The sequence below is a fragment of the Lampetra planeri genome, chromosome 2, assembly GCF_965212315.1.
Source record: "Lampetra planeri chromosome 2, kcLamPlan1.2.h2, whole genome shotgun sequence".
In the NCBI taxonomy this organism is placed as follows: domain Eukaryota; kingdom Metazoa; phylum Chordata; class Hyperoartia; order Petromyzontiformes; family Petromyzontidae; genus Lampetra; species Lampetra planeri.
In genome coordinates, this window is record NC_136108.1 from 34571956 (window position 1) to 34599482 (window position 27527).

At 46.9% G+C, this 27527-nt stretch overlaps 1 protein-coding gene across 1 annotated transcript in view; it reads left to right on the forward strand.

The window, feature by feature from the left end:
* The window catches only part of LOC144732577 (V-type proton ATPase subunit H-like), a 109559-nt gene that overhangs the window by 55796 nt on the left and 26236 nt on the right, over window positions 1-27527 (forward strand). Inside the window, exons 10-13 of the mRNA XM_078614024.1 lie at window positions 10011-10079; window positions 11762-11871; window positions 13847-13972; window positions 21981-22082. Of these exons, the coding sequence (XP_078470150.1) occupies window positions 10011-10079; window positions 11762-11871; window positions 13847-13972; window positions 21981-22082 (407 nt within the window). The remainder of the gene's footprint in view (window positions 1-10010; window positions 10080-11761; window positions 11872-13846; window positions 13973-21980; window positions 22083-27527) is intronic.

Genomic DNA, 27527 nt, shown 5'->3' on the forward strand with positions numbered 1-27527 from the left:
GTTGTCAATAACATTGCCCTATAAAATGTATATATAAATGGGTGACAATCTAGGCAAGGGCTCTTCATAGCCGAAGCGCCATAGCCCAAAACATTGCCTATTATCGATATATTTTGTACTATATATATATTTGAAACCGACGTTATTGACTGTTTTTTTCTTTCAGTTTTTCTTATTTGTCCTTTGTGGTGCCACTGTCAATGTAATATCGTAAAAAAGGAAAAAGATAGTCTAAAAGCTTTGCTCTGTTTTCTACAGCGTGGCTTCATTATCAAGCAAGCATTGTGTTATATCCTACAATGGATCTACTCCGATTGTCTGCAGACCTATAAACAATATTACAGATTAAAATATTACCGCTGAGATTATTACACTTCGTAATATTATTTCTATATGTGAGAGATGGCAAGGGCTTGAGGAAGCCTTCATCTCAATCATCATCATGTTCATGATGATGATGAATATGACCCTTGTGCAGGCAGATATGTCTATAACAATAAAAATTCGTAGCTTTCTGTGTCGATGATTAGATCTGTCATCCCTGCAGCTCAAAAATTCGATCGTTCATTTAGTCATTCAAAGGTCTACGGGGGTGAGCGCAATAAATCCTGATCAATTCTGGCACGTAAAGCTATAGTGGTGATCTTCAATACTTCAATAGGTGAGTGGCGGGTCGTCTCAATTTCCGAAGAGAATTCTTACCCTGATGGACATCAACGCAGGTTTGTAGCGGGGCGGTGCGACTCGCCGCATCATTCCAAAACAAGCCGACGCCGCATCTTCGCTTCAAATCGCAGTCGGGACTCGAGCTCGAAGCAAGAGGTCCGCAGAAAACAAACGTCTCCTAGCGCCGTTCTCCAGCCGCTGAGCAGCACACGTGGTGTCATTGTAAAAACAAAAATTGTCTTTTGATTGTTGAATTCCGGACGAGTGCCTTGGAGGTAGAGCTGAGCGGCTCGCCATCGGGAAGGTTCGCAAGCGTTCAAATCGTGGTGTGTGTGTGGGGGGGGGGGTGATAAATTGAGTACCAATTTGTGGGGAAAGTCAAACAGTGGTTGAACCCCGCTGTAGAATTGCGGATTAGCCACAACGGGCGCCAAACAGGAGAGGAGCTCCCCAGCCGCTCGATGGTCGTTGGAGTTGGAAGTCACTCTGAAATATATATTTTTCGGTACTGATTTTGCGAGATGAAATTCAAAAGAAAGAAGAAGATGGAACGGTGGCACTATGGTTGACGCGTCTGCACCGTGGACCCGGGGCAGGGCTAATATCGGTGGCGAGTGATATCTGGAGCCCTCCATCGTTTACCAATCCACAAGGACCAAAGTAGTGAAGTTTGGTCAATCAACCCCCATGACTGGCATTACGTAACAAGGCCTTCCGCCTAGCAGTGGCCTGCCAAACTGATTTAAATGTAGATTTATAGAAGGGAAAATAAAAACGCGATGAAATTTTGCAAATCATCGCTGTTCTACATGTGTAAACTCAATTTTCGTATTTACATTTTTATATTACACCAGATTGTTGCTTGGTGGATTGTCGTTGCATCACAGTATTACGACAGCTGGTGACAGCTTGTGTAGGTATTCATCCAGCAGTAGATTGACCATGGTAGCTGCTGCTGCTGCTGATTACAATGAATACGTATAGTCGTTGCTATTTATTGTAGCATTCCCGACCTTTCCACCTTGCCATTATAAATATCTTAGTTTCACATTTACGCATTGCGCATGATTCTTGTTTGGTTCCCACGTGGAGTAAGGGCATCCATTTTGCAAATGGTGCTGGCTGTGAATTATTGACAACCTCCGTGGTGCTCAACAAGACAGGACGGTGTGGGGGGAGGGGGGGGACATAGACATCACCTGATTGTGCCCGGGGATTTTGTTTTTCAATTTACCGTAAACAAAAAAAATCCCGCGTCTCAAGAATGTGACTTTATTAGCAGCAACAACAATTGAGAATCAAAATGGCGTCGTTGCCACGCGGCGCCGCGAGGTCTTGAGCCATCGCACTGGATTTCCCCGACAACAGAAGGAGGCTGCGACCCCTTGCATCTACCCTTGCGCGCTTGTCAGAGGTGCGCACTGTGCGAGATGAATAGCCAGCTCCCCAGTGTGGGTGTGGGTGTGTGTGCCGTACTGATTTGGGCAATATTTGCATTAGATATCCTCAGAATCCCCCGGTGCACTCACCTGACATTCCGCAGCAGGCCCCGAGCCCCTGGCTCACGAAAAGGGGTTGCAAAGAGCAGAGCCAGTCCCAGACCAATGTAGCGTGTTGAATTGTTATGTTTTTTTGTATTATTAACTAAACACATTTTTTATTATAATTTTTTTAGTCTGGGGCTCTCAACACGATACGGATTTACATAGCGGCCTCTAACCGCATACCGAGACCATGTGCAGAAAGAGTGGAAATATTTATTTTTAAAAAGAGAGAGAGAGGCAGACAATCATAGGCAGTGAACAAGTAAACCCGTAAAAACAAAGTTTTTCACTATAAATCCTTTATATGCGTGGCGGCTAGAGTCCTCTCGTCCTCTGGCTTGAGATGGCTGCCACCTATGCGTCAGATGATTGTCTGCCACCATTAAGCAATTGGTAATTAAATATTTAATTTGTTTTCCCTAAACAGTGTAAAATTTTGGATTTTTTTTCACGAAAATTAATTGTCACACACAACGAGTCTGTGTGGAAAATGTCAGCTCGATTGGATCACGGGAAGTGGGTTAAAAAACGAGCGAAAGATTTGCACGGTCCTAAGCAAGCAAGCGAACTTAATATAAAGGATTTAAAAATATATTCGCCTGTGGAGGACGCGGGGATCGATCCCGCGACCTTTGGCATGGGAAGCGAGGGCGCTACCAACTGCGCTACTCCGCCACGGCCTGTGGAGGGGTTACGCTCTGGGCTCTTACACTCTGACGTTCAGCCAAAGCCATGAATGCGTTCTATTTGAATATATGTAAAATACATTTTTTTTGCCTAAAAAGTGTAAAATTTTGGGAATTTTTTTTCACGAACAATAATTGTCTGGCACAACGAGTCTGTGTGGAAAATGTCAGCTCGATTGGATCACGGGAAGTGGGTTAAAAAACGACCGAAAGATTTGCACGGTCCTAAGCAAGCACGCAAGCAAGCAAGCACGCAAGCAAGCAAGCAAGCACGCGAACTTAATATAAAGGATTTAAAAAGTAAGGTAATTGAACAGGGGTAGGGAGTCTACAGCACGGATGGGCCGTGGGATGTGAGTTTCAGTATGTCGGGGGACATTTGGGGAGAATGAGTGATCTCCCACTGAGCGAAGGTGGACTGAGGGCTTCCACAGAAAGCTTCAATTTATGAATTGGAGAGTGGATGAAGGGGAGTAGAGTGGGATGAGATGGGAGAGGCAGTAGAGTGTGTGGAGGGAGGTAGGATGAGATGAGAGGATATTAGTATGCAGGGGTGAATCCACTTTGGACTTACAAATATTTATTTTAAAGTGATTCCTTATTAAAATGATATTTGAAATTAATCCGGGATTTGATTAGTAGCCAGTGGAGAAATTAAAGTATTTTGGCAATGTGGTCTCCTTTTTAGATGTCGGTGAGAAGCCTAACATTTAATTTTTATAGATGATTATTTACAGAGCCGTCCCTTCGCTATGGCGAATCGGGGCGACCGCCCTGGGCCTCGCGCTTTGTGGGTCTCTGCGCTTCAGATGTAATACGGGGTTTGTTTGAAGGCGTTGGGGGGGGGGGGGGGATTTGCCCCGGGCTCCGCACCCCGCAATGGACGGGCCTGCATATTTATAATGTGAGGACGTGAACGAGTCTCATCAGCATTGGCGCTGCTGCTCGTTTGCTGCTGCGTGGTGAGACGAGAGCAATGGCACCCCCCCCCCCCTTCTCAGCACGGACAATGCGGAGCTTGACCCGTGGTGTGATTATATTAAATGTACGCAATTAGTGGTTCGTGGGCTACTGTGAATACAAATGTATATATATTTTCACGGCCTGTTTTAAAGACTTTTAAAGTGTGGTCACAGTTACGTAACGTTTTGTTAGACAGATCCTGACGGTCAAAGCATCCCGTGGGGGGGGGGGGGGACTCTGGCAGTCTCTGAGATTTGTTTGCAAACTTTTAAGCACTTTGAAGTCAAACCATGCGGTTCGCGTGGTGGGTGTGCGTGTGGGGAGTGGTGTCAGCAGACTGTGGGGGCAAGTGCTGTTAGCGAGCACCTATGAAGGCCGGAACGGCACACGAGGGGGTGGGTGGCCAGCACCACGCCCGGCCGCCTTTGTCTCCCCGGTGGCGATGTTTACACATCACACTAGGTACTCATTGGAGGCTGAGTCGACCTAGGGGAGGCCCAGGACCGGTTCAGATAATCGTCACTGGTGGTGGCCGTGAGCGGGAATCGAACCCGGGTGTCCAGGTTCGTAGCGCTAACCCGCTACACCACCGTCTTTGTCTTTGGGGAGCGGTGGTGTAGCGGTTAGCGCACTACTCTACGAACCCGGCGTCCCGAGTTCGATTCCCGCTCACGGCCAACATGGGTGACGAATATCTGTACCGGTCCTAGGTCGACTCAGCCTCAAATGAGTACCTGGTGCGGTGTGTAAACATCTCCATTAGTAGTGAGACAGTCGGCTGGGTGTACTGCTGGTCACCCACTCGCTCGTGTGCTGTTGCGGCCTTCATAGGTTGCTCGCTCACAGCACTTTTCCCAACAGTCTATGAAAGCTATACGGGGGATCTTTGTTTGTTTGTTGAATACAAGTGGCGAGTCAAGCCAAGGGAGGTACTGGAATGCTGCCCTCGAAGAGAATGGGGTCATTGTTTTATTCCCTCCTCCTCCATCTCCGGGGGCAATCAGGCGAGGGATGATGATCAGTGTGCCGTCAGTGTCGTGTCGTGTGGAGATGCAGTCAGACGTTGCCAATGTCCCAAGTTCAGCTTCAGTTCAGTTTTAGTTTATTTTGAAGTATCCTGTGAGCCAAGAAGCACTTAAGTCGGGTTTCATTAATACAAACCAGACGCCGTTTCCGTGACAGACATAACAGGGAAAAATAAATGAACAGTGCAGATTAATACATTTTTTAAAAAGGTAAGAAATTATTAAGTTAGCGTGGTGTTGATTTGAAGCTTTCGTGACTGCAGGAATCCATACTCTTTTGTTCTTTCGGTAAATCCCTGTCTCACCTGATGACGAACGCTTGTGTTGCGCCCGAAATCTCCTGATTTATTTTATTTAATACCTACGTGACTTTACCGAAAGAACCAAAGAGATTAGCGTGGTATGTTTTACCCTAATTACCTACCTAACCACCCACCTACGCATTCATGTCCACGCGCACTCGCAACGGCGTTATTGCAACTGATGCGTGTGTCCCACAATTCCTGGCTACGTTTGTTTAAAAAAAAAACCCGACAGATAAGTATGAATGTGTGTCTTCAAAATAACAACGCGTGCAATATTCATCGAATGACTTGCTGATGCGGCTTCGATGTTTGGCGCACGCGGCACGATGCAATGCGACAGCGACGTTTTGCTGAAGTTCACTTTGAATGTTCATGAGTTGATTTCGAAACGGATCAAATCTGTTGCTCACGTGCTCTTATTAAGCTACCTATTCGTATGGCAATTGAATTTTTTTTTAACTAGTCATCAGAAAATATTTTCGAACGTAATTCTCACCAGGCTCTGTGGTGTGCGCAGTGCTCTCTCCAAATCTTCTAACTCTCTCTATATCTTTGTGTGTGTGGCCTCTGTTTGCGTGCTATGAAGAAGTGCCATTGACCGGAACGTTGCCTATGATATTTTTTTTTCTTTTACAGCCACAGTGTTATTGACGAATGTGTTGAGTTCATTACACATATGCATTAATGATACGAGTTTTTTTGGGTTAGTTCGCGTAAATATGTAAATGTGTCGTTAAAACCGCCACCACCCGACACAGCCAACTAGCAAGGTTTGTCACGTAAACAGAACGTGCCAATTCGTCTCTAGTACAGCAGTGTGCTGGAGAGCCAAGCCACAACATTTACAATCTGAGTACGTTTCGCCAGTAATTAAAACTAGCATCATCAAGCGGACAACTAGATTTTTAACGACACATTCATATTTACGCGATCTAACCCAACCCCTCGTCCCCTATATTATGGCTGATACGTGTTAAACTACACGTGCATTTGTTAACGTCTTGAAACCGTTGACCCTTGCCATCAGGTCGCCTACATTTGTAGAAACTGCCCAGGAGTATCCTAATGACCTTTCTTTGTGGCTCCCCTGTAGTGTCGCGAGGGGGGGGGGCAGCGGACTGCCCCCCTCCACTCAGACCCCCCCCCCCCCAAGTCAAAAGGGGCTGTCCATAAATGACGTCACGCACCTAGGGGGGGGGGGTCAGACATTTGTGACGATGTGTGACGAGGAGGGGGGGGGGTGAGAAATGTGACGTCACATCAAAATGCGCAACTTTTGATAAATGTTTTCTCCTACAACATCAGAGTGCAGCGCCACATTAATTACGCACTACAATGACAATAGTTTAAAGCGATTTGAAGCATGTTTTATTTTTGGGTGGGGGGGCAGAGCTTTGTGACGTCATATTTGAGGGGGGGTCTGATTTTGTGACGCCGTGTGACGAGGGGGGGGGGGGGGTTCAAAAATAGTCCAAAATCGCGTGACGTCATTTATGGACGGCCCCAAACATGTTGGTATGATTTTTATTAGCAGCGGCGGGTTGTCTTCAATGATCGCTCGTTCGGCAGACGCCCATAATCATAACAAAACACCTCATTGTGCCCACGTCCCGTCTGCTTCAGTAACGATTAACGAACACTTAAACACTTTACACGCTCGCCTGCAGCCACTGGAGGCGTTACACATCGACAAAGGACTGTGCAGGCTTGCCCACAGGTGTGTGGGGGGGGGGGGGCACGTGCCCCCCCAATGATCCGATCGAAATCCCTAATTTCGATCGGATCATTGGGGTTTATTAGTAGTAAATCGGCATTTTGCGAACCCCACTGCCACTGTGTAGCATAGTATTATGTGCCAGGGACTCTATGAGATGATAGGCTATGTCGTGCCCCCCGCTGGGTGTATATATATATATATGCCCCCCCCCTAAACAAAAATAATAATTAGCGCCGTCGTTGTGAAGGATACAAATATTAACGTCTGTCTCTGCACGCGAAAAAAAGTAAAAGTGTCCTGTACACGACCCATCGGGTCCCACAGCCTTCCGAAGGTGAATGTCAGCAAGCATTGATTCGGCACGAGACAACTCGGCACCGGTTTCGACGTGCAGTGTCTCATCAGCAGAGTCTGGCTTGCTTAAATCATTGCGGGCGAACCGCGAGATGTCATAGGCAAGGACCCTCTCTTTAAGATATGGCTTCGCCAGTTGCATGGAGCATTATATAATACGTAACTCAAAAATATTCATTAATGTCATTGTGGAGAATATAAATAACGAAACAGATGAGCACAAACCTGTCTCTGCACACAAATGATCAATTATCTTTTGTTTTTACACAACCCCATCATCGGGCTGCCATTCATTCTGAGAGTGAGCTATTTCAGCGGCGTTGAACCCCTTTGAACGAGGTCACACTTGCGGGCTTTCCTCGCCTCGCTTGCCTGGGGATCTTGGCAAGGCGCACCTGGGCACGAGCCACAGAAAACATCCTCCAGTGCCGCGTTTTTTTTTTACCGAAAGCTTGCCAAACGACCGTGGATTTTTCGACCACGCTGCCCACGCCCGCCAGCGTTGTAGCCTTGCCCGGTCCCATCTTCCCTTTGCCAACAAATACGGCTCCTGTGTCCGCCTCGAATTTATCACCGCTTGTTGATGATTGCGGACCAAATGAAATCGGGGCACGGAGAAAGGAAATCGACCGGCTCTCTCTCAAGTGCGCTGATAAATGTACAACGCAAACTACCAATCACAAAACGGTTTGGCCGAAGTTAATGGTTCCCATCCATAATGCCCTGTTTTTCACTCAGAGAATGCGACGGTCGCAAGAGATGCATATGCAACTGCGGAGATAACTCACCGGCGAGCTCTGAATCGCGTTATAGACTCTGCGATGCGCTCTCAGGCCGTACCACGTGTCCGACGTTCCGTTCTGCTCGCTGCTGGGAGGTTGTTCATTTCATTTCCTCAAGGAGCTCCCGGTACAAGCAGTGAAACGTCGGGCATCGTGCCAAACAGCACCCCGAAAGTATATTGGAGAGCCGGAGAGCACAACCACAACAATTCTACGTGGTCGTATCTAATCTTCATTATTCATAGATTTAATAAATGATAAGTGCTTGTTGGTCATAGCGGACTAATTCTGAAAATGTGTTTTATTTTCTGCATTACTGATGAGTAATGTCTTTTAATATATTTTTTAAGGTCCAGTGTTTAGTGACGCCTCGGAGAAAACATTTAACTCTTGCTCCATGGTTAATCTACACGCGTTAATTTTTTTTTTATGAGAGAGAGATGCTGGCGGTTTTGGAAGGCTTTCATCAGAAGTGGATTGACCATGGCTGATGATGATTTTATTATTGCGCGTTGCATGATGGCATGTTTATCATTAAATGCTTAATTGAATTTGCTCCTACAAATATGAATTTAAAAGTTAAAGTCTTAGTGATCCTGCTTTTTTTTGCAAACGTTTTTGTAGATACTTTTTGCAGGAAACATTACAGCTAATGAGCTATATGCTGCTATCTAATTAACGTAATTAGCCATTGCTTTATATCAAGCATTCAAAACACCATGCATATATAAAGCGATATTTGTCATATAACGGAACATTAACAAAAAGTTTTCCTTCATGTAGTTGGATTTTGAGTGGAGTTAAACATTTTAATGATACGCCCAGCAACTAAATAACAACAACACAGTAGCTCTAAAACGTGAATTATTGTAACGTGGTCTTCCAATAGTCATTCTAATTGTTACCGTCATTATCATCAGCCATGAAGGCATCCCAAAGCCACTGCCGCCTCTCACTCCAATGTTATAATCCGCCCAACACCTTTGCACAAGAGCTGAATTAATCGCTCCATTGGACCTCCTGTCGGTCGCGATCTCATTCCTTGGCTGCCACTCGGTCATTATCCTTGACCATCGGAGACCATCCCTGCTGGCCAATCCCACTTACCCGTCTCAGCGCTCTGAGTGACCTACTTAGCCTGATTGCACTGCCCGCTATTTCAAGGAGCAACCGCTGCTGATGATTTCACAACGACGTGCAGGGAAGCAAAAAAACATTGCCCCGCGAATGTTAATGCATTTCGCACCGCGCCAATGGCAGTTAGCTGCAAGGGTTAAAGGCGCAGCCCTGCAATTGCTCATCGACTCCACTGGTGATGGAAGCGCATCCATTAAATTGAGCTCTTAGACATCATCTCTGCAGTACATGGGGCCCACTCGCCACGCTGGCCAGACGTCTTGGAAGAGGCGGGATCACACGCACTTTACCCCGCCACATGCCACCTGTCGATCGACCAACTGTGGCCTTCCCAATTCTATCTTAAGTATTTTGAACCTGATAATTGTTTTTTTACCCTTTTATCTGGCAACAAAATTGACACTTTTTTTTTACAAGGAGTCATGTTTGCATTGACCACAATAGCCTTTTTTTGCATTCCAACCGCAGGTATTGTGGCCAATGCAAACATGACTCCGTGTAAAAAAGGTGTCAGTTTTGTTGCCAGATAAAATGGTAAAAAAACAATTATCATATTTTGCTACTGGCAAAGGAGGTTCCAATGGTGGTATGTTGAACCTCTTTCGCACCGTGCGTAGCCAACCACGCTACTCGGAGGTGCAGGGGAAGGACAAGCAACTAAAAACACGCAAAGCGGCAGTTCTAAACAAGTGCATTTTCAATCGAGAATTAAACAAACATTAACACTGCTCGGTTGAGACCGAGGCTTGGACCGGGCGGCGGGAGTGAGGAGGAAAAACTTGGCGGCACGTGGACGCGACCGGTGATTCCCTGGCGTTTGTGTCTCTACAGAACATGCTGTCGCAGGCGGTGGAAAAGGAGACACGCCACGAGTTCGCCCTCACCATGATCCAGTGCAAGGTGCGTCCAGTTCCGACCCCGACCCCCCCCCCCCCCATTGCTGCCCGAGACGTCCCACCGTTTCACCTTCATCGAGGGTCGAAACTTTGTTCGACATTTTTGTTTTATATTGTTCCTGTTGTAACTTTGTTTTTATTGCTGTGAAACGCACAGGCCCGGTACAACGCGTCGATGGTTTGTTTGGGGGGAGGAGGGGCGGGGGTAGGCGGGGGGAGGGGGGCACTGTCGGTGCTTGGCCGTGTCCACGTGCTCGTTGGTGCCCTCTCTGTGGGGGTCTTCCATCGGTGGGGGGGGGGGGAAGTGTCCTGCCACGGAAACGTTGCTGACATTTAATTACCATCCTGCACCCCCGTCGTGCATAGTAGAGTCCCCGACTCGCATTCAAACTGTCTCTCCTGCCTCTCCATTTATCCGCTGTGAGGTAGGCTCCTTGCCCGAAATGTCGCCGATTACGTATTTTTGTCCTTTCTAGGCCACACACATAGTTTCGATTTAAAGCTTTCGTGACTGCAGGGATTCATCTTCTTGGTTCTTTCGGTAAAGTCACGTAGAAGGGAAATGAGAAAATAATAAAAATAAATATTTTCTAATATTTTATTATTATTTTATTTTATTATATTTTTATTATGTTGTATTTTTATTACTTTATTATTTCCCTTCTACGTGACTTTACCGAAAGAACCAAGAAGACACACACATAGTGTTATTGGCGAACGTGTTGAGTGTTTTTTGTTGTTGTCGTTTTTGCTAATTGTGCTTGTGTGTGGGTTGGCTGCATCTCTCGTCTGGCTGAGGAGCTCTTAGACATCAAATGTCGAAGCATTTAAAAAAGAAAGAAAGACTCCCAATTCTCGTTATCGCCACGCAGAGCACAAATTCAGACGCAGTTGGAATCCTGCTGTTGTCATTTTCTTGGCCGGTTCTCCAAGCTCCTAGCTCACTGCACCCAAGATAATTCAACATAAAGAGGGCATCCGCATGCTATTTGCACACATTTTAAAAACGTTGTTAAACGTGCATTTTCGACGTGTGTTTTGTGAGACTGAGAATCCGTTTTAATTAATTACTTTTGCGAATATTGGCTGCCTACTCGTGTGCGTGTGCAGTGTTGTGTGTGTGCGTGCATGCGTATTTTGGCTGGGTCATGTAGCCCGAATGCCCAGCCACCGCCTGCCTAAACAGCTTTTGTTCGGCCGGTTAGAGGGGGCTAAACATGCGCGGCACGGGCTAGAGAAGAGATGGAGTGATGTGGTACAGGAGGATGTGGAGCTGAGTGGACTGGTGCCAGCGGTGTCAAGATCGGCCTCTATGAAGGCGGCTCCTGAAGGACGCTACTGGGCAGTGGGAGGCAGTCGCCCTCCAGCAACAACGGAGGGCAGAGGAGCGACGCTCACAACAACGAGCGGAGCACAGCAAGTTCGCACAGTAGGGGGCACAGGTGGTGCATCAGCCAGTCATCTCAGTCAGGCAACCCATAGCACCTGGGTCTGTCCCGTGACCTCCTGCCAGCGGACGTTCGACACTTCACGTGGCCTTAATGTGCACATAGCCTGGCACAAGCGCCGTGGGGACGTCACCGCCACTTAGTGGCGAATGACGGTTGCTGTTGTCGTTGTTGTTGTTATATTTTCCCCAAGTCGACTTTCACCACCAACGTTGGCCGTGCTCGAACCGTTCACCAGGTGCTCAAGCAGCTGGAAAACCTGGAACAGCAGAAGTTTGAGGACGAGGACGTGGTAGAGGACATCAAGTTCATGCTGGAGAAGCTCGGAGAGAGCGTGCACGACTTGAGGTGGGAAAACGGAGCGAGAGCGAGAGAGAGACAAAGACACCCTCGGGCAGGAGATGGAATGAAAACGCTTTCACATCGGAGATGGAGATGATAATATTTTACGGTTTTCAATATTGAGATCGTAAAGATTGCAACCGTGCAAAAAATAAAAAAGCTTGTGCAGTCAATAAAATAAAAACAAGGAAACTGATGGCACTTAATAGCGCAATTATCTCTGCTCTCTCAATTTAAAGAGCACATTCACATTTTTGTGAATATTGTCGCTCTGGAGCTCACTGACTGCACTTGTTACCAGCAAAATTAAAAAAAATAATACTTCACTAGAACGCTGTCCTGGTGTCTCAGTGCCACTGGGACGCTTGTCCAATCTTGCCAGCGTGTTTTCGTGCAATTATCTTTTGTTAAATTACTTTGAGGAGCGTCCAGATTGTGTTTAATACGGAAGGGGAGGTGAAGTGCAACTTCCATAAATGTTTTACGAAGCACCTTTGTTCTGTCGCCGAGTTATCTGGCGAACCCAGACGCTCTCTTCGTGACACTGACACAGAGACTCGCACGGACAAATCTATCACAGTGTTTCATGACCCCCCCCCCCGTATGCACCGTCCACGTCCCACTGGGGCGTCGGTTCGAGATGGCATCACGACGACTCCGCTCGCAGGAGGGCTTTTCTTCGCCCAGGGACGTCGTTGTTGTTTGGCTCGAAAACGAAAGCCCTCCCCCGACACCCCTCTCTCTTTTGGTGTAACTTACGCTGGGAGGAATACACTATGAGACCTCCTTTACCAGTGGCAAAATATAGTCGTAGGTTTTAACCCTTTCAACTGGTACAAAAACTGACACCTTTATACAAGGCATCATGTTTGCAATGACCACAACACAAGCAGTCAAAATGCAAACAAAGAGAAACAACTCTGATGATGATAATGATATGCAATGTCCTTGAAGTTGATTGGTCCAACACCAATGGAGACTAGGCTCTAAGGAAAGCTGTCTTGGGTGTGGACCAATCAACTTCAAGGACAGTGCATATCATTATCATTATCAGAGTTGTTTATCTTTGCTTGCATTTTGACTGCTTGTGTTGTGGTTATTGCAAACATGATGCCTTGTATAAAGGCGTCAGTTTTTGTACCAGTTGAAAGGGTAAAAACCTACTACTACTGGGAGGAATAGTTTGATGGCAACGCAGCTCATGAATTATATCATTCCACACCCGTTCCCGGGCTTAGAGTGCTGGCGGTGGTGTTGGTCAATACGAGTGTTCCAACGGTGAAAGAGGCTAATAATACTAATATTTTGTGTTGGAATATTTGCGCTTGCGGGTAACACTTTTCAGAGTCAGGGTTAGACACGAACAAATTATAATCGTATTATCTCGAAACGTAACTAACGGGATGGCATGGTGGCACATTGGCTAACGAACCCGGCGATCTGAGCTCGACGCTTGGTCACGGCTAATATCGGTGACGAGCGCCATCTGAACCGGTCCTGCGCAAACTGCCCCCCTTCACCGACCGACACGATATCGCGAGGTCTTCATCCAGCAGCAGATTCATGAAATGTTTTAAATGATCTTTCGTATGAAACAGACTCAGAGAAAACGGTGGTTGGTGTCATTCGAGCGACTAAAGATGGATGGTTGGTACAATTGGAGGTCGACGGTTCGATTAAATCTCCCGGTGTGGAATTTTAAACATTGGGCATATTTATTAAATTGCCTCCTGCCCCTCCCCGCCGCCACCTGCCATCACCTCTGTCCAAAACAGCAGCATTAATAGTGACACCGCAAGGACACGTGCGGTGGGGGTAAAAGTTTGTCCTCCTTGGCCGAAGAACGCCCGGCCTAGCGTGCAATGGTGGGCCGACGGTCCACACGGCTCTTCTGGAGGCCCTCCCACCAGCAGCAGTGGCACGATCAAGCAGCCGTAGGGCCCCCACTCCCTTACCTCCGCCCTCGTTTTTGTTTTGGCAGCTCGTTCGACGAGTACTCGGCGGAGCTGAAGGCAGGCCGGCTGGAGTGGAGCCCCGTGCACAAGTCGGAGAAGTTCTGGCGCGAAAACGCCGCTCGGCTCAACGAGAAGAATTACGAGCTGCTCAAGTGAGTGACGGGACGAGCTGGAGCCTCGCCCCCCCCCCACACCCTCCCCTGCGGTTGTGCCTCGTGACGGGCGAAGGTGGTAATGGGGCAGAAGATTGCCTCTTGCGATGGCCGTGTTGTGTAGTCCGAGTCCTTTTTGTTTTGCTGCCAGCTTAATGTTAGTGATTTAGTCAGGTGCTCCAAGCAATTGAATGCCAGCTGTCTGCCCAGTTGGCACGGGGGCGCTGTGTGTGGGGTAATAGCTGTGCGCACTTGGCCATATGCGCTGCGGGGGACGGTTTTAGTTGGGCCAATTAGCTGGCTTCATTCCCGATTTATTTGAGCACAGTATGCCAGGTGCCCGGCACCGCACACACAATTGTGCTGCTGCTCTTTGCGAATGTTTTCGTGCCAGAAACTTTAACGGCAGGAATACATGTATCCTAATTGTGCAAGGCCATCGCGGCTGTCTTCCTGTTCCCGAGGTTTGCACTCGATGTGCATGTGGAAAATTATGTGTCAGGCTTCTGGGATTGTGCCTCTCCTCTCAACTTGGACGCTTTTCGTGTACAAGCCAACTTGCGGAGAGTGTCGTTCTAACGTGTTAATATTTACACGCTGCTCAAGACCCCCCCCCATCTCCCCCCCCCTCTTCCTCCTCCTCTCGTGCTATGCATCTGTACCTCGACACCGTGACTCTCTCTCTTTCTCTGTGTGTCTATTGACTGAGATGCATTCTTCAACCCAGTCGGCAAACATCCGGTAACTGTCAAGCGGGTTTCTTTAAACTCGCCGTGCCTCCAGATTAACAGGCAAACAAATAAGAGCAGGAGACGGCACCACAAAAATAACAAACTTGAATCTTGAGTGGCAAGCTGCCACGTTTAAGCAAGTCCGTGCGTGGTTTTGTGTCTGTGTGTGCGTGTGCGTGTGTTGCTGGCGATCATTAAAACTCGAAGAACAGTTTCAAACTTTCTGAACGGGCAGCTGCTGCTTCTTGGTAACAGGCTTAGGTAGTGTTTAAGCGATGCTCTTTTCATTTTTTTGTCCCCAAGCAAAACATGCTCGAGTAAAACAATTAGTTTCATAACAAAAAATATATCTATGTATAGTTTATGGAAGATTACGCGTGGATTAGTTGATAAAATAGATTGCTGCCAGACTTTTGAGATATCGAAGGCAATAACAGGGACTGCTGCACCAAGCACTTGAAATTAGAGTAAGCAGGTTACGAGCAGCGTAAGCCTTTCCTGAAAACAAAGTTATAAACTGAATTTCTGCGTGTAGGCGAAAGTATATTGCCCATGTCAATGTGTTCGTCACATTGCGGGTCAATCATTGGAATGATCATTGAAACGATTGACCCCAACATTGAAACGATTGACTACTTAATCTGGTCTATCTGACCAGTGTGGAAGAATAGGCCAAATACCTTATAGAAAGGCTCCTTTGAGCTTTCTAAAGTGGAGGTCCTTCCAACAGCAGTGGCATGGACAAGACATTGCAGTGCTGTACCTTTATCTTTACTATCAAGCCATAATGTTTACGTGAACATTATAAGTTAGTTATCTCGTACATGTCAACCCATACGGTTCACCCGTATTCTTGTGCAGGGAAATGGAGTTTTCAGGTCCATACGGCGTACAGCCGTTTCAATAGGGGCAACATTATTCTTTGTCTATTTGTTTGTGTTTCTCCCTTGTGATGGGACTTTGTAGGATGAACGTTGAGATTTATAAGGGCACGGGGTGACCAATAAGGTCTGAATTGCCCTGTAATAAGGTAGGGCACTGATAAGGGGTTGACAGGTGTGTTATCTACCTGAATATCAAGATGTCATTATGGGGGAGAGCCGTCGTTGCGATATCCCCTGTCAACAATAGTTGGAGGGAGGAGTGGTTGCAGTGGGTAGAGCATTGTGCTATGAACCGCGGTGACCTGCGTTTGATTCCCTGCCATGGCTCAGAGTGATGTCCCAAGCTGAACCGGTCCCCAACTTCATACAATCTCACTTAACAAAGTGAGGAATTACGGTAAAAAATTATATGAAAAAGGCTGTTAATTGGTATTCATTTATTTATACAATGTGTGTGTGACAAAACACGTAATTAACTGGCATTAATCAATGGTGGTTGAGCAATTAATGGTGATTATTAAAATGCATTTCCTCTTACGAGTGGTAAATAATGCATATTCATGTGCACTGCGGGCGATGCACTCCCAGTGATGATCATTTATGCGGCTTTAATTTATCACTATGTAACACCATTTTTTTCCGGGTATTTTTCATTGCTAATGCCTAAAAAGTATTTAAAAAAATGGATATTATTCCCCACAAACGTTGCTTTTGTGACCAGGACTTTATGTGAACGAAAGACACAAATGCGCACGTTTTCTCATTGAAAATCGGTACATTTCAAAATATCACTGTCCTGGTGCAAGTGCTGTTCGCAAGCGTCTGTGAAAGCCGGCACGGAGCACAAGGTGGTGCTGCAGGCTGTAGGCTGCACCACACCCAGTCAGGTACTCATTTAAGGTTGAGTCGACCAAGAGAATGTCCAAAACCGGGACTCACAGTCGTCACTGATGTCAGCCGTGGCCAGGAAGCAAAAACTCAGGATGCCAGGCTCGTAGCGTCGTGTGCTAAACGCTACGCTACCGGTTCCCCCACGCACACACACGCATGAGTACACACGTACACACAAATGCTCACTTACAAATAGAGCAGCAGAATGGATTTTAAAGAAATCTATTTAACAATCTCGTGCGACGCTGTTGTGCTATTAACGGCTAGCACACTGGACTTGCAATCGAGAATTTTGCCGGCAGTTGGAACGGCGACGCCAGTTTCTTGATACCCCGCTGCCTCTGAACAAACCGATGGAGCGAGTCGATTGGCAGGTCGCGGGCGATGGGGGCAAAAGTGTGGCCGGCGCAGAAGAATAGGCCGACAATGAGCTCTAGAAGGGCTGTCTAGTGCTCCATCTGTTGGAGGCTCTGTATTTTTTTTCGTTTGTCGAGAACTGCTTTTTGTGTTTAGTTTATTGTCCTTTTTCCACGGCACCTGTGCCAGGCCAGGCGCACTTTGAGGCCACGTGAAGTGTCGAAGGCTCGCTAACAGGAGGAGGAGGTCTCGGGACAGACTCAGGTGTCATGGGTTGGCTGACTGAGACGAATGTTAGATGCACCCAGCTGTACCCCCTACTGTGCCAATGTGCCCCCATAGCAGGGGGCACAGTTCAACCTACATAGACACGTACATGCACCAGCAGTGGCGCCTGCAAGCAGTTGCAGGACTGCACCTTTTACTCCCTTGGTCAATTTGCTCGTCAAGCCACCTGCCTTGCCTTGGAAAAACGAGCAAACGCCTCCCCCCCGCCGCCCAAGTGTACCGCGAGGAGCAAAAAAAAAGGCAGACCAGATCAATTTGTTTTAATTAAGCCAGCAATAAAGAGTTCCATGTAATGTGATTTGAAGGTGGTAGCGGCATTATTGTGTGAAACATAAACTTCAGAATATCGTTGAAATAAAACCTGGGAGTGGCACTTTCTTAAAGGGGTGTCGCGCCATTAATCGCCAGCGCTAAATAATTTCGGCCCCAAAAAAAGTATTTCTCCAAAGTGTTTATTTCACTGTGTAATTATTCCAGTCTCCCCTTTTACAGTTTTACGATGCCCAGAGGCGCTGCAAAGGTTTCAATTTATAACTTTATGTGTAGTTTCTAATCGTCAAACACTGAAACCACCTAATTAATGCCACTTTAATTAAGAACAAATTGCCGCTGTAAAGACAGCACCCAGTAAAAAAAGGTGAGAATGTCATTTTGTTACGAATTGCTAGTTGAAGTGAAAGAAACACACGGCGAGAGCGATGAGGGGTAATAACGTGACCGTACGTATAATGAGCACGAGCAAAAGTGGTTTGCACGCATTTACATATATAGTACATCCCCGTTTCCAATGTTAAACATTTAAAAAATGTGCTTTGCTAAAACGCACCCTTCTACAGCATTATAACATTCCTTTAATAACGCCATAAAAATATTACCTACCCGCCGACCTCGGGAGCTTTTCATCTTAACGAGCAATCACATTTGTATTCCTGTGGCGACATCGTCGCTAACGACCTCAAGTAAGCATAGTCGACCCCGGCAGTAATGCGAAACGTCATACGTCGCTCATCGAGATGGACACACACACGCATTTATATCTCTCCCGAAACGGTTGTCATTCATTTCTGTGTTGTTAATTAATTACAAAAAAGGCAGCAAACCGACTCGGTAATGGAACGTGACCCCGGGTATAATCTGGAACAGACTTGTCAGCCGATATTTGCATTCGGCCTACACATTACTATTACGGAACCCGGGACGGCGCATACCTTCGTGTGTATTACCATTTTGACCCGTGCTGTGGCCGGTGACGGTTTGGCGCGTGGCGTTTCGCATCGCCGCTCCTCGGCTCGTTTGAAAGTCGTAGGTGTCTGCGTACGACGGGATTAAAGTGCCTTTCGTTTCAGCAGACGGGAACTCGCCCACGTTCACTTGCTTAAGCTGAACACCTGGCCGCGGCGTCTGATGTTGGGTTCTTCGGCGAGTCTTTGACAAACGTGGAAATGTCCGTCTGCACGGTTGGCATCTTTACGGTGCTACAGAGTTCTAGATTTGAAGCTTTCGTGACTGCAAGGATTCATACTCTTAGGTTTTTTCGGTAAAGTCACGTAGGTAAAAAAATAAAAACTCCGAAACGTCGTAATTTTTATTTAACTTTAATAAAAAAAAATTTTACCTACGTGGCTTTACCGAAAAAACCTAAGAGTATGGTGCTAAAGAGGTTCAACATACGTACGTAGATTATTGCGCGCCGAACAGGGTGGTTCTGGAAGTGTAATTCGTTATCTCCAGTGGTTTACGCACTGTGTGGTGAAAATGAACCTGGCAACCTGATCTTCTTAGGTTTTTTCGGTAAAGTCACGTAGAAAGTAAAATAAAATAAAAACAAAAATCACGACGTTTCGGAGGCAACACAAGTCTCCGTCATCAGGTGGGACCGTCACAGCCAGATTAGTGTTGCCTCCGAAACGTCGTGATTTTTGTTTTTATTTTATTTTACTTTCTACGTGACTTTACCGAAAAAACCTAAGAAGATGATTCCTTGCAGTCACGAAAGCTTCAAATCTGGCAACCTGAGTTTCGGTTCCAGGTAACGGGTAACATCAGTGGTGTTATCTGAACCGGTCCTGCACCCCTGTCCGCCCCCCCCCTCCTCATACTGACCAGCGTGGTGAAGTATGGATTAACAAAAGGGATTAAATAATTGCAATAAGAAAGGCCCTTACGTTCATGCCCCTTGGAATTTTATTCCTGCGTATGGCACCAATACGTTTCGGAGCTAGATGCAAAGCTCTGCTAGTCACAAGAGGGCTTCGGGAGAGATTTCGAGTATGTTTTGCGGTTCCTCCAACTCTGTCGAAGGAGCTTAAATCACAGAGGTTTACTGCGTGGTCCATAGTTCGGATTGCATGGCCACAATCGACGTAACTCACGCTTTTGTGCCTTTAAAAAAGCGTTCAGTGCTGATCACTGATATAGTTTAAGAGGCTTGGGCTAAATCAATTCTGCTGCAATTATTCATTCCCAGACTGCGTGGGGAATAATGGGTTGGGTAAATAATACTTCGATTGTTGTTGTTGTTGTTTCATGCGTAGAGACAGATGTCTGGAGGCGACGTGTTGTCTGCCTATCCTATCCTTCTCAATTTCGGAGCTTTCGTGACTGCAGGAATTATTCTTTGGTTCTTTCGGTAAAGTGACGTATAAAGATAAAATAATAAATTAAATAATAGCATACTACGAAGTTTCGATTGCAACACAAGCAATCTTCATCAGGTATAAAAGAAATAGCAACAGAAATCTAACCAGAAAACTATAGACAGACATACAAGTAGACAGACATCACAAAGACACACACAGAGAGAGAACACGTATTATTTAATTTATTATTTTATCTTTATACGTGACTTTACCGAAAGAACCAAAGAATACTATCCTATCCTGTTGATACATTCAAAGAGTCGATGAGTCTCGAGTCCCCCCGGTGGGGCAGCCGGGGGAGCTGCTGGTGAGCAGTGTGGACAGAATCACAGCCGTGCGGTTTCAGCGAGAAGATGGCCGCAACACTGAACAAAAAACAGCATTGCCCCGCACGAAAGCTCTCCGATTGTGTGCTCGTGTTGTGCCACGCGTCGTTCCGCGTGATGCCCGGACACCGCGTTCCACGCGCTGGCAGCTTCTTCGTCGGCCGAACATCTCAATGTCGGATCACAGGGGCCAGTTTGCCCCCTTGATTGGGGTGCTGTCGCGTCGAACTCGGGCTGCTTTTCGAGGAATTTCTGTCCCCCCCCCCCCCCCACTTCGTTCGGTGACCAGAGCTTTAAATCAGGCTCGTGTTGAGTTGAAATAAAAACAATAAAAAAGTATATACGTACATATAGGACCACGGAGCTTGGGCAATTGTTGGGTGCTGGTTCTAGCTGCCTTCCAGCGCTTCTAAATCGTTCTCTCTCTTTCTTCCCCGTCTGAAAGTGAACAACATCTGCACACGGTACACATTCTAAATTATTGCTATTCAGGATCTGAACTGAATTGCTGAAGAAGCTCCCAGCCCCTGGAGCAAACTCGTGGTAGAAACCCGAAATCGCAGAGCCGCACAGCGCAATAGCGAAAATATGCACCAGTGGTTTGTGCAATAATAATGAGATAAGGCAAACGATATGGAGTTTATATATATATCTCATAAAATGTAACATGCACTGTATAGTAACGTCAATGTACCACGGCGTGCTGGTGCGCTGGGGCGTTTCTAATGTGTCCCATGACACACGTGTTTATGCGTTTCCGAGCCGGCAAGACCATTCGTCTGGTTGATTTGACCCGGAGAGTGGTTTTGCGCGGCCCGCGGAAATAAAAATAAAGATCAGTTTCTTGTCGACCTTGATCTAAACACTGGACAGGTGATGACTTTTAGGCCACGTGGGACACCATCACTGCCGGCGTAGCCCCGACATGGAGCTCACGGATCCCATGGAAGCCGGGGAAATCTTGCCGCTGCTTAGCGAACGGGTTTTCCCGGTGGCTGTCGGGTAGCTCACGGGCGGGATCCGCAAAGTTGGGCCTCCACTTCTTCACGGATAAGAGGAGAACGATGGCCACGTTAAATCTACGCGACTGCCGGCTCCTCTACTCATCACATCTGGTTGAGAATTGACGATGTCCATTTCACCATAGGTGACGGCTTTTGTCAACGTTTAAGGTAACACGAAAGCACGTGACAGTTGGGGCGACCGCCACAAGGCCCCCCGTCTTCCACCCACTGCTGCCGCCTGACTCGGCACCGGGATTAACCAAATATCAGCTCAAATTCAGGTCCTAATAAACGTAAGAAGTCAATGACATTAACACTAATTCATCTCTCTCGTCTCTATCTTGTCTGCAGCTTTCATCTCACTTGGCTTGCATTTCTCTTATTTTGCTTCATCGCTATCTCTTACCTACATCTATTGTGTCATCTCACTTGGAGTTCATAATTTGGGAGGAAGCAGAGGACTCGGCCCAAATATAAGCAACACTCAATGCCTTCATTGGACCAGCACCACCACCGTTCATCAGCATACCGAGTATTTATGTCACTTTGTGGAAGGGATCAAATCACAGACGTAAAACCCCATAGATTCTTGTCTAAATAGTTTCTGGGTGAGCCATATGCAAACATTCTGAGGGTGTCTGGATATCCACATCACCCATAACACCCACGGCACCCACATCACCCACATCATCCATAACACCCACATCACCCATAACACCCACGGCACCCACAACACTCACGGCACCATCAGTACCCATGCCACCCATCGGTACCCCCAACACCCAGGGCCCCCCACGGCGGCTGTACAGCTGACACCGACGATTGCCTGGCTTCGGCGTCACTCGTGTCTCCTGTTTCGTTTTTTTTTCTTCGCGTCGGGCGCCGCAGGATTTTGAACCACCTCCTCCAGGCTTCCGACGATCCGCAGGTGCTGAGCGTGGCGGCGCACGACATCGGGGAGTACGTGCGACATCACCCCCGCGGCAAGAAGTGAGTGCTCGCGGCGCCAATAACATACCCACTAATCCTTGCCTTCCACACCCCCGCAGCCATGTCCCACCTCACTCCGAATGGATGTTTCAAATAATAACAATTTGGTACATTTTGTATCCGCGCCATTCTTATAGCGCAAGGCTGTCAACAAAGGCGCTGCGATTCATCGTCGTAGCCTGCAGTGATTTCACAGTAGGGGCCACGACGCTGCGCACAATCCCAATTGAGTAATTTGCGGTGCCATTTTTTATCGAATTTGGCAGATTTGGACCGTGACGCCCGGCACACAATGGCCTGCTCGTTTTCGAATGACGCCGGCGGATCTTTACCGTGTGGCAGACTGGCGCGGGGAGCGTTTTACGGCGAATGCACGCGCACCACACTAATAACCAGCATGGCCTGCCGAATTCGAACCACGAGCCTCTGCAACAAACGGCGAACGCCGCCGCCAGGGCCGCGTCGCCGCCAAATGAGGGCGAACGAAAACCTCGGTGAACGTAACAAAATAAACTTCAAACAAATGTTGAATGCACAACAGAAGGAGTAACGAGGCGATCTGCTGTTGTCTATCGCGTATTCTGTTCGAGCTCTCGCTCCCCCATCCCGCCCTGTGCATTTGAGGAAAGGCGATAGTGACGCCCATCGCTTAATTGTTCTATAAGCGCTCATAGGATATCCTTAATATCTTTACAAGTGTAGCCCCTATTGTGGCTGCAGGCGGGCCTCTGAGCGTTTGCTGATTCACTCAACCGAAGCAGATGTGCACGGGCGTATGTTTTACGGTGATGGGCGTTCGCCAAGTAGGTGAACTTTGAAGGTAAACCACCCAGCGGTGTTAAATATCATACCAACACCTTTTGACTTGACCATGGGAATCCATGGGGGTGCCACGGTGGCGATTTGTTAACTACCTCACCTGGTATACAGAAGGTCGTGGGTTCGATTCCAATCCTGACGGTGCTATATTTAGAGTTTGCATGTTCTCTCCGTGGCCGAGTGGATTTTTCTCCAGGTCCTCCGTTTTTTGCACTCCACATTTAGAATGCACTTGCGTTTGGAGTATTTGACTTCTTTAAATTTACCTGTGATGAGCCACTTTATTGAGTTGCCATTTGTGGCCAGGTCACTTCTGGAAAGGGCTATACAGCTCAGTGTGCAGTGGGCTGTACCTAGTAAAATAAAAAAAAAATGGTTTAATAGTGTTATAGATGGGGGGAGCTCAGGATTTTACCACCCCACCAAACGCGATATGGCCGCCCTCCGTCTTCGCCGCACAGGCGAGGAGGAGTCTTTTGTGCGGGAAGCTTCATCTCACAGCGGCGGCTGCCGGGTCATGCGCTGCTGCTGCTGCTGTTGCCGCCATTCGACCTCCTCGTTTTGATTCCCCTCCTTAGCAAGCAGCAGGGTGCTGTGTGACATCACTGAACGATGGGGTTATTAAGTCTTAAATTATAAATGAGCGGCAGTGGGTTATTTTTTTTTCGCTTGGAAAAGATATATGCTGTATATTAAAAACATGTCCTCCTACTTGTTTGGAGAAAAATAAAAAATAAACCTCAAGTATTTTTTCCACTCAATGGTGTGTGCTTTCAATAAATCACCGCCTCACCTCGTACGAACGGATAATTTGGTGTAACGCCAGTAAAAAAAAAACATGCTGCTTTTCATTCGTTTGGTTTACATACAATATTAAGCAACCTCGTATTGAGATAATTGCTTTAGCACGTAGACTCCTGGCAACGAATTATCAGATTGGCGGCCGGGAGTGTCTAAAGCACGGTGCCACGTATTGCGTGCGCTGCAGAGGAAGCTCATGCCGTGGTGGCATTTCGCTCGTGACGGACGATGACGCCGCGATGTTTCGTTAATGCGGATCGCGACCCACGGGGCAATCGGGGACAGTGACGGCTCAGAATGGCTGAGGTGGCCCAGATGGCTGAGATGGATTGGTTGGTACCTGGGATGGCTGGGATAGTGCCTAGGATGGCTGGAATAGCTGGGATGGATGCAATGGCTGCGATGGCTGAGATGACTGAGATGACTGAGATGGCTGAGATGGCTAGGATAGCTGAGATGAGGGTGGCCAGTCTCGGATCTCCACCTCTTCCTGTCCCTTGTTCCGTGTAACACGCTGCACCTCGCCTGTCCACGTGACACGAACCCCGTCGTCGTGTTGTCCAGACACTCACTTGTCCGTCTCGCGCTCGATCTCTCGCCCTCAATTTACCGGTCATGCACACACTTGCCAAGCCCTCTCACCTCAATCGCGTGTCCCAAAAACGTTTCCCCGCTTATCGCTGGAACGTGTACAAGTGGACGATCGTTGTTTTTGCTCCTTTTGTTATCTTACTGTTTTCGGTATTCTGCTTAGAATCCACGTTTTTGTCCGAGACAACTATTGTGCTTACTCTTGACTCAATACGTTTCACAGCTGTTGGGCAGTGTTGGCCAAATGTAACTTTTTGTCAACCTCATCTCATGGGCACATACAACCTTATAAGCAGGCGCCAAACTACTTAGCAAGCACAAGCCCTACATGGGCTTTGTGTTTTTCAATGCTCTCCAGTTAAGCATTCACGCATTATCTATGTCTGTCTGTTACATGTGATCACTATAACACGTGTAAAGATGAATCAATATAAATGAAATGTTAAAGAAAATTCTGTGACGCTATTAGGAACTTACCCCGTAAAAAAGACGGCCACATTTATCAAATCATTTCCCTTTGATCAAATCGTGAGATTTGTACGGTGAAGTTGCCATTGCTAATTGAATACGTCTGAGGATAAAGCGTTACAGAATACTTAACAAATGCATGATTTAGTTGATTACGCTATGGATATCCATTACCAACCGGTAATGGATATCCATTTTAATTTATATGCATTCATTAACCCCCTTTCCCCCTCTGGTTTTCCCACTTGATTGGCCCACAAGTGACGATATCACATTGATCCCCACCTCTATTTAAGACCGAAACAGGAGGAGGATTTTTCTACAACTCCGGCTATCGCCTGATGATGCTGGTTGTAATTACCGGCGAAACATCACGCTACTCGAATTGTAAATGTTGTGGGGTTACTCTCCAACACACCGGTGTGCTGAACTCGTAACGAATTGGCATGTTTTGTTTACATCACAAACCTTACTTATTAGCTGTGTCGGGTGATGGCAAGTTTAACGACACATTTATATTCATGCGATCTAATAAATAATAAACCTCTATTATCGCGTGATTATGCTTCCCTGTTTTCTCTTTGCGTGCGTTCCGTGCTACGTTCAAATGCTCGGGCTGTTGATCCGAAAGTCATGTCTACTGTCTCACTCTACTCTCAAACATTTCACCAAAAAGCTTATTCCAAACACTTCCGAATCGTATATGTGTAAATGCGTAAACTAAAATGGATATATTATTTTATTCACATGTTCGGCGTTTACGTGAGGCCACAGGATTATTTTCTTGCCAAAAGTGTCTTCAATCTCCACACTGTACTCTGTTCACCCAGCAGTATAAACGGGGCGCCATGTTCACGACTTCACCTGGCGTACAGGAGGCTGTGGGTTCGATCCCTCCACATTTAAAATTATGCTTTTCGAGTATTTGGCTGGGAAATATGTGCACGTGATAAGCCACTTTGTTGAGCTATCATTGTGGCCAGGTCGCTTCTGAAAAACAACTATACAGCTCAGTGGGCATTATCTGGTAAAATATATTTTTTTTTAGTTCAGGCTACACTGCAGGTCATCGGTTCTGCAAGTTGCTGGCTGGTGGAGTCAAGTGTGGGCACTGCTACCACTTCCAAAACGTCTGACCTGCATGGAAGATTGGTCCAAAAAAACGTCTAAGAGGTATGGCACAAGACAGAGGAAAGTGGAAACATATTACAAAATGTGCAGTGCATACCTACGGGCAATCTGCCCATGGATAATAATGAAGGGGTCTGTCGACAGTTCTCTATAATGGAGGCACCTTCCGCCAGCAAGTGGCGTCAGCTCCCAAATGCACGGCATCGTCATAACCAGACAATTGTCTGGTGAAAGCTTTTGGAGTGACTGCAGTTGAAATGATTAACGGTCGTTTACACGCAAGCCTTTTTTCTTTGACTTGCATAAAATTGTGGCTTTTCCCCGACGCCGTGCATTAATATAATTGGGTAATTGCGGGAGTGTCGCACTGGCAACCATCACGTCGCCTGCAAGGGGATGATGAGGACCTGAGAGCCGCTACTCCCAGATGAAGGGTCACGTGGTCGGGGTCTGGAGGCGTTTGCTGATCTTTGTTCTGTGCTGATATAATGCCGGACGTTGCGGAGGGCAGTTTACAAAGCAGCGTCTGCAGGAGATGCACTTGCTAATGCTGCGCTTATCGCAAATTCTAGAATTGCCTCATTATACGTCTAGACACTGACGAGGCTGATCGGGCTGCAAGACATTTCTTTATTGCAAACGGCCATCGATTCGTGCTCGCAAGTTCTGTCACATTTCTGCCGGATGCAAGCCAATTTTTGCATTTATCAGAACGTTCGTTAGACGTGGGATTTTTTTTTATTTAGCCTCTCTTTGCATTGCGTTCAATGAGGCAATTATTTCTGCTGACCAGCTCTGCATTTTATTGCCATTAAAACATTCGAGGCGTAGAGGGGTTTTTTTTCGGCGTTTTGTTTGAAACAGTTCGAGACCTTTTCCCCGGGAGCCCGACACCGTCGTCGATCGACTCTTGTTTACTTCCGCACGGCGACGTTGACCCCGCTTCTGCACCGTTGGCATCGTCTCGTGGCGAAACGCATTGTAAACAACAACAACAACAAAGCAGACAGCAACGCGAACGCACTTTTTCGTTTTTAAATGAGCTTTACAGAAAGTGTCACGCGCCAGTGCACAATTATTTTGCTTTTATTTCGATTTAAAGCTTTCGTGACTGCAGGGATTCATCTTCTTGGTTCTTTCGGTAAAGTCACGTAGAATGGAAATAATAAAATAATAAAAATAAAACATAATAAAATAATTCTCACGACGTTTCGGCCACAACGCAAGCAGCCGTCCTCAGGTGAAGACAGAGTCATTCAGACTCTGTCTTCTCGACATACCTATTCTTCACCTGAGGACGGCTGCTTGCGTTGTGGCCGAAACGTCGTGAGAATTATTTTATTACGTTTTATTTTTATTATTTTATTATTTCCATTCTACGTGACTTTACGGAAAGAACCAAGAAGATGAATTATTTTGCTTCCAAATGAAACAAAATGTATCTGTTTTGGATGCGTTAATGGTGCAGCTGGACAACTCACAGCTGATGGCTTAGGTCATTGACATTGACCTTGATTTATGAATCCTCCAAGTTCGCTCTGCTATCCTGCCAGCATCACGGCTGCTCGGGTGCATTGGTCTACGTTTCTTTCCTGGTCACGGCTAACATTATTGGCGAGTGATATCTGAACCGGT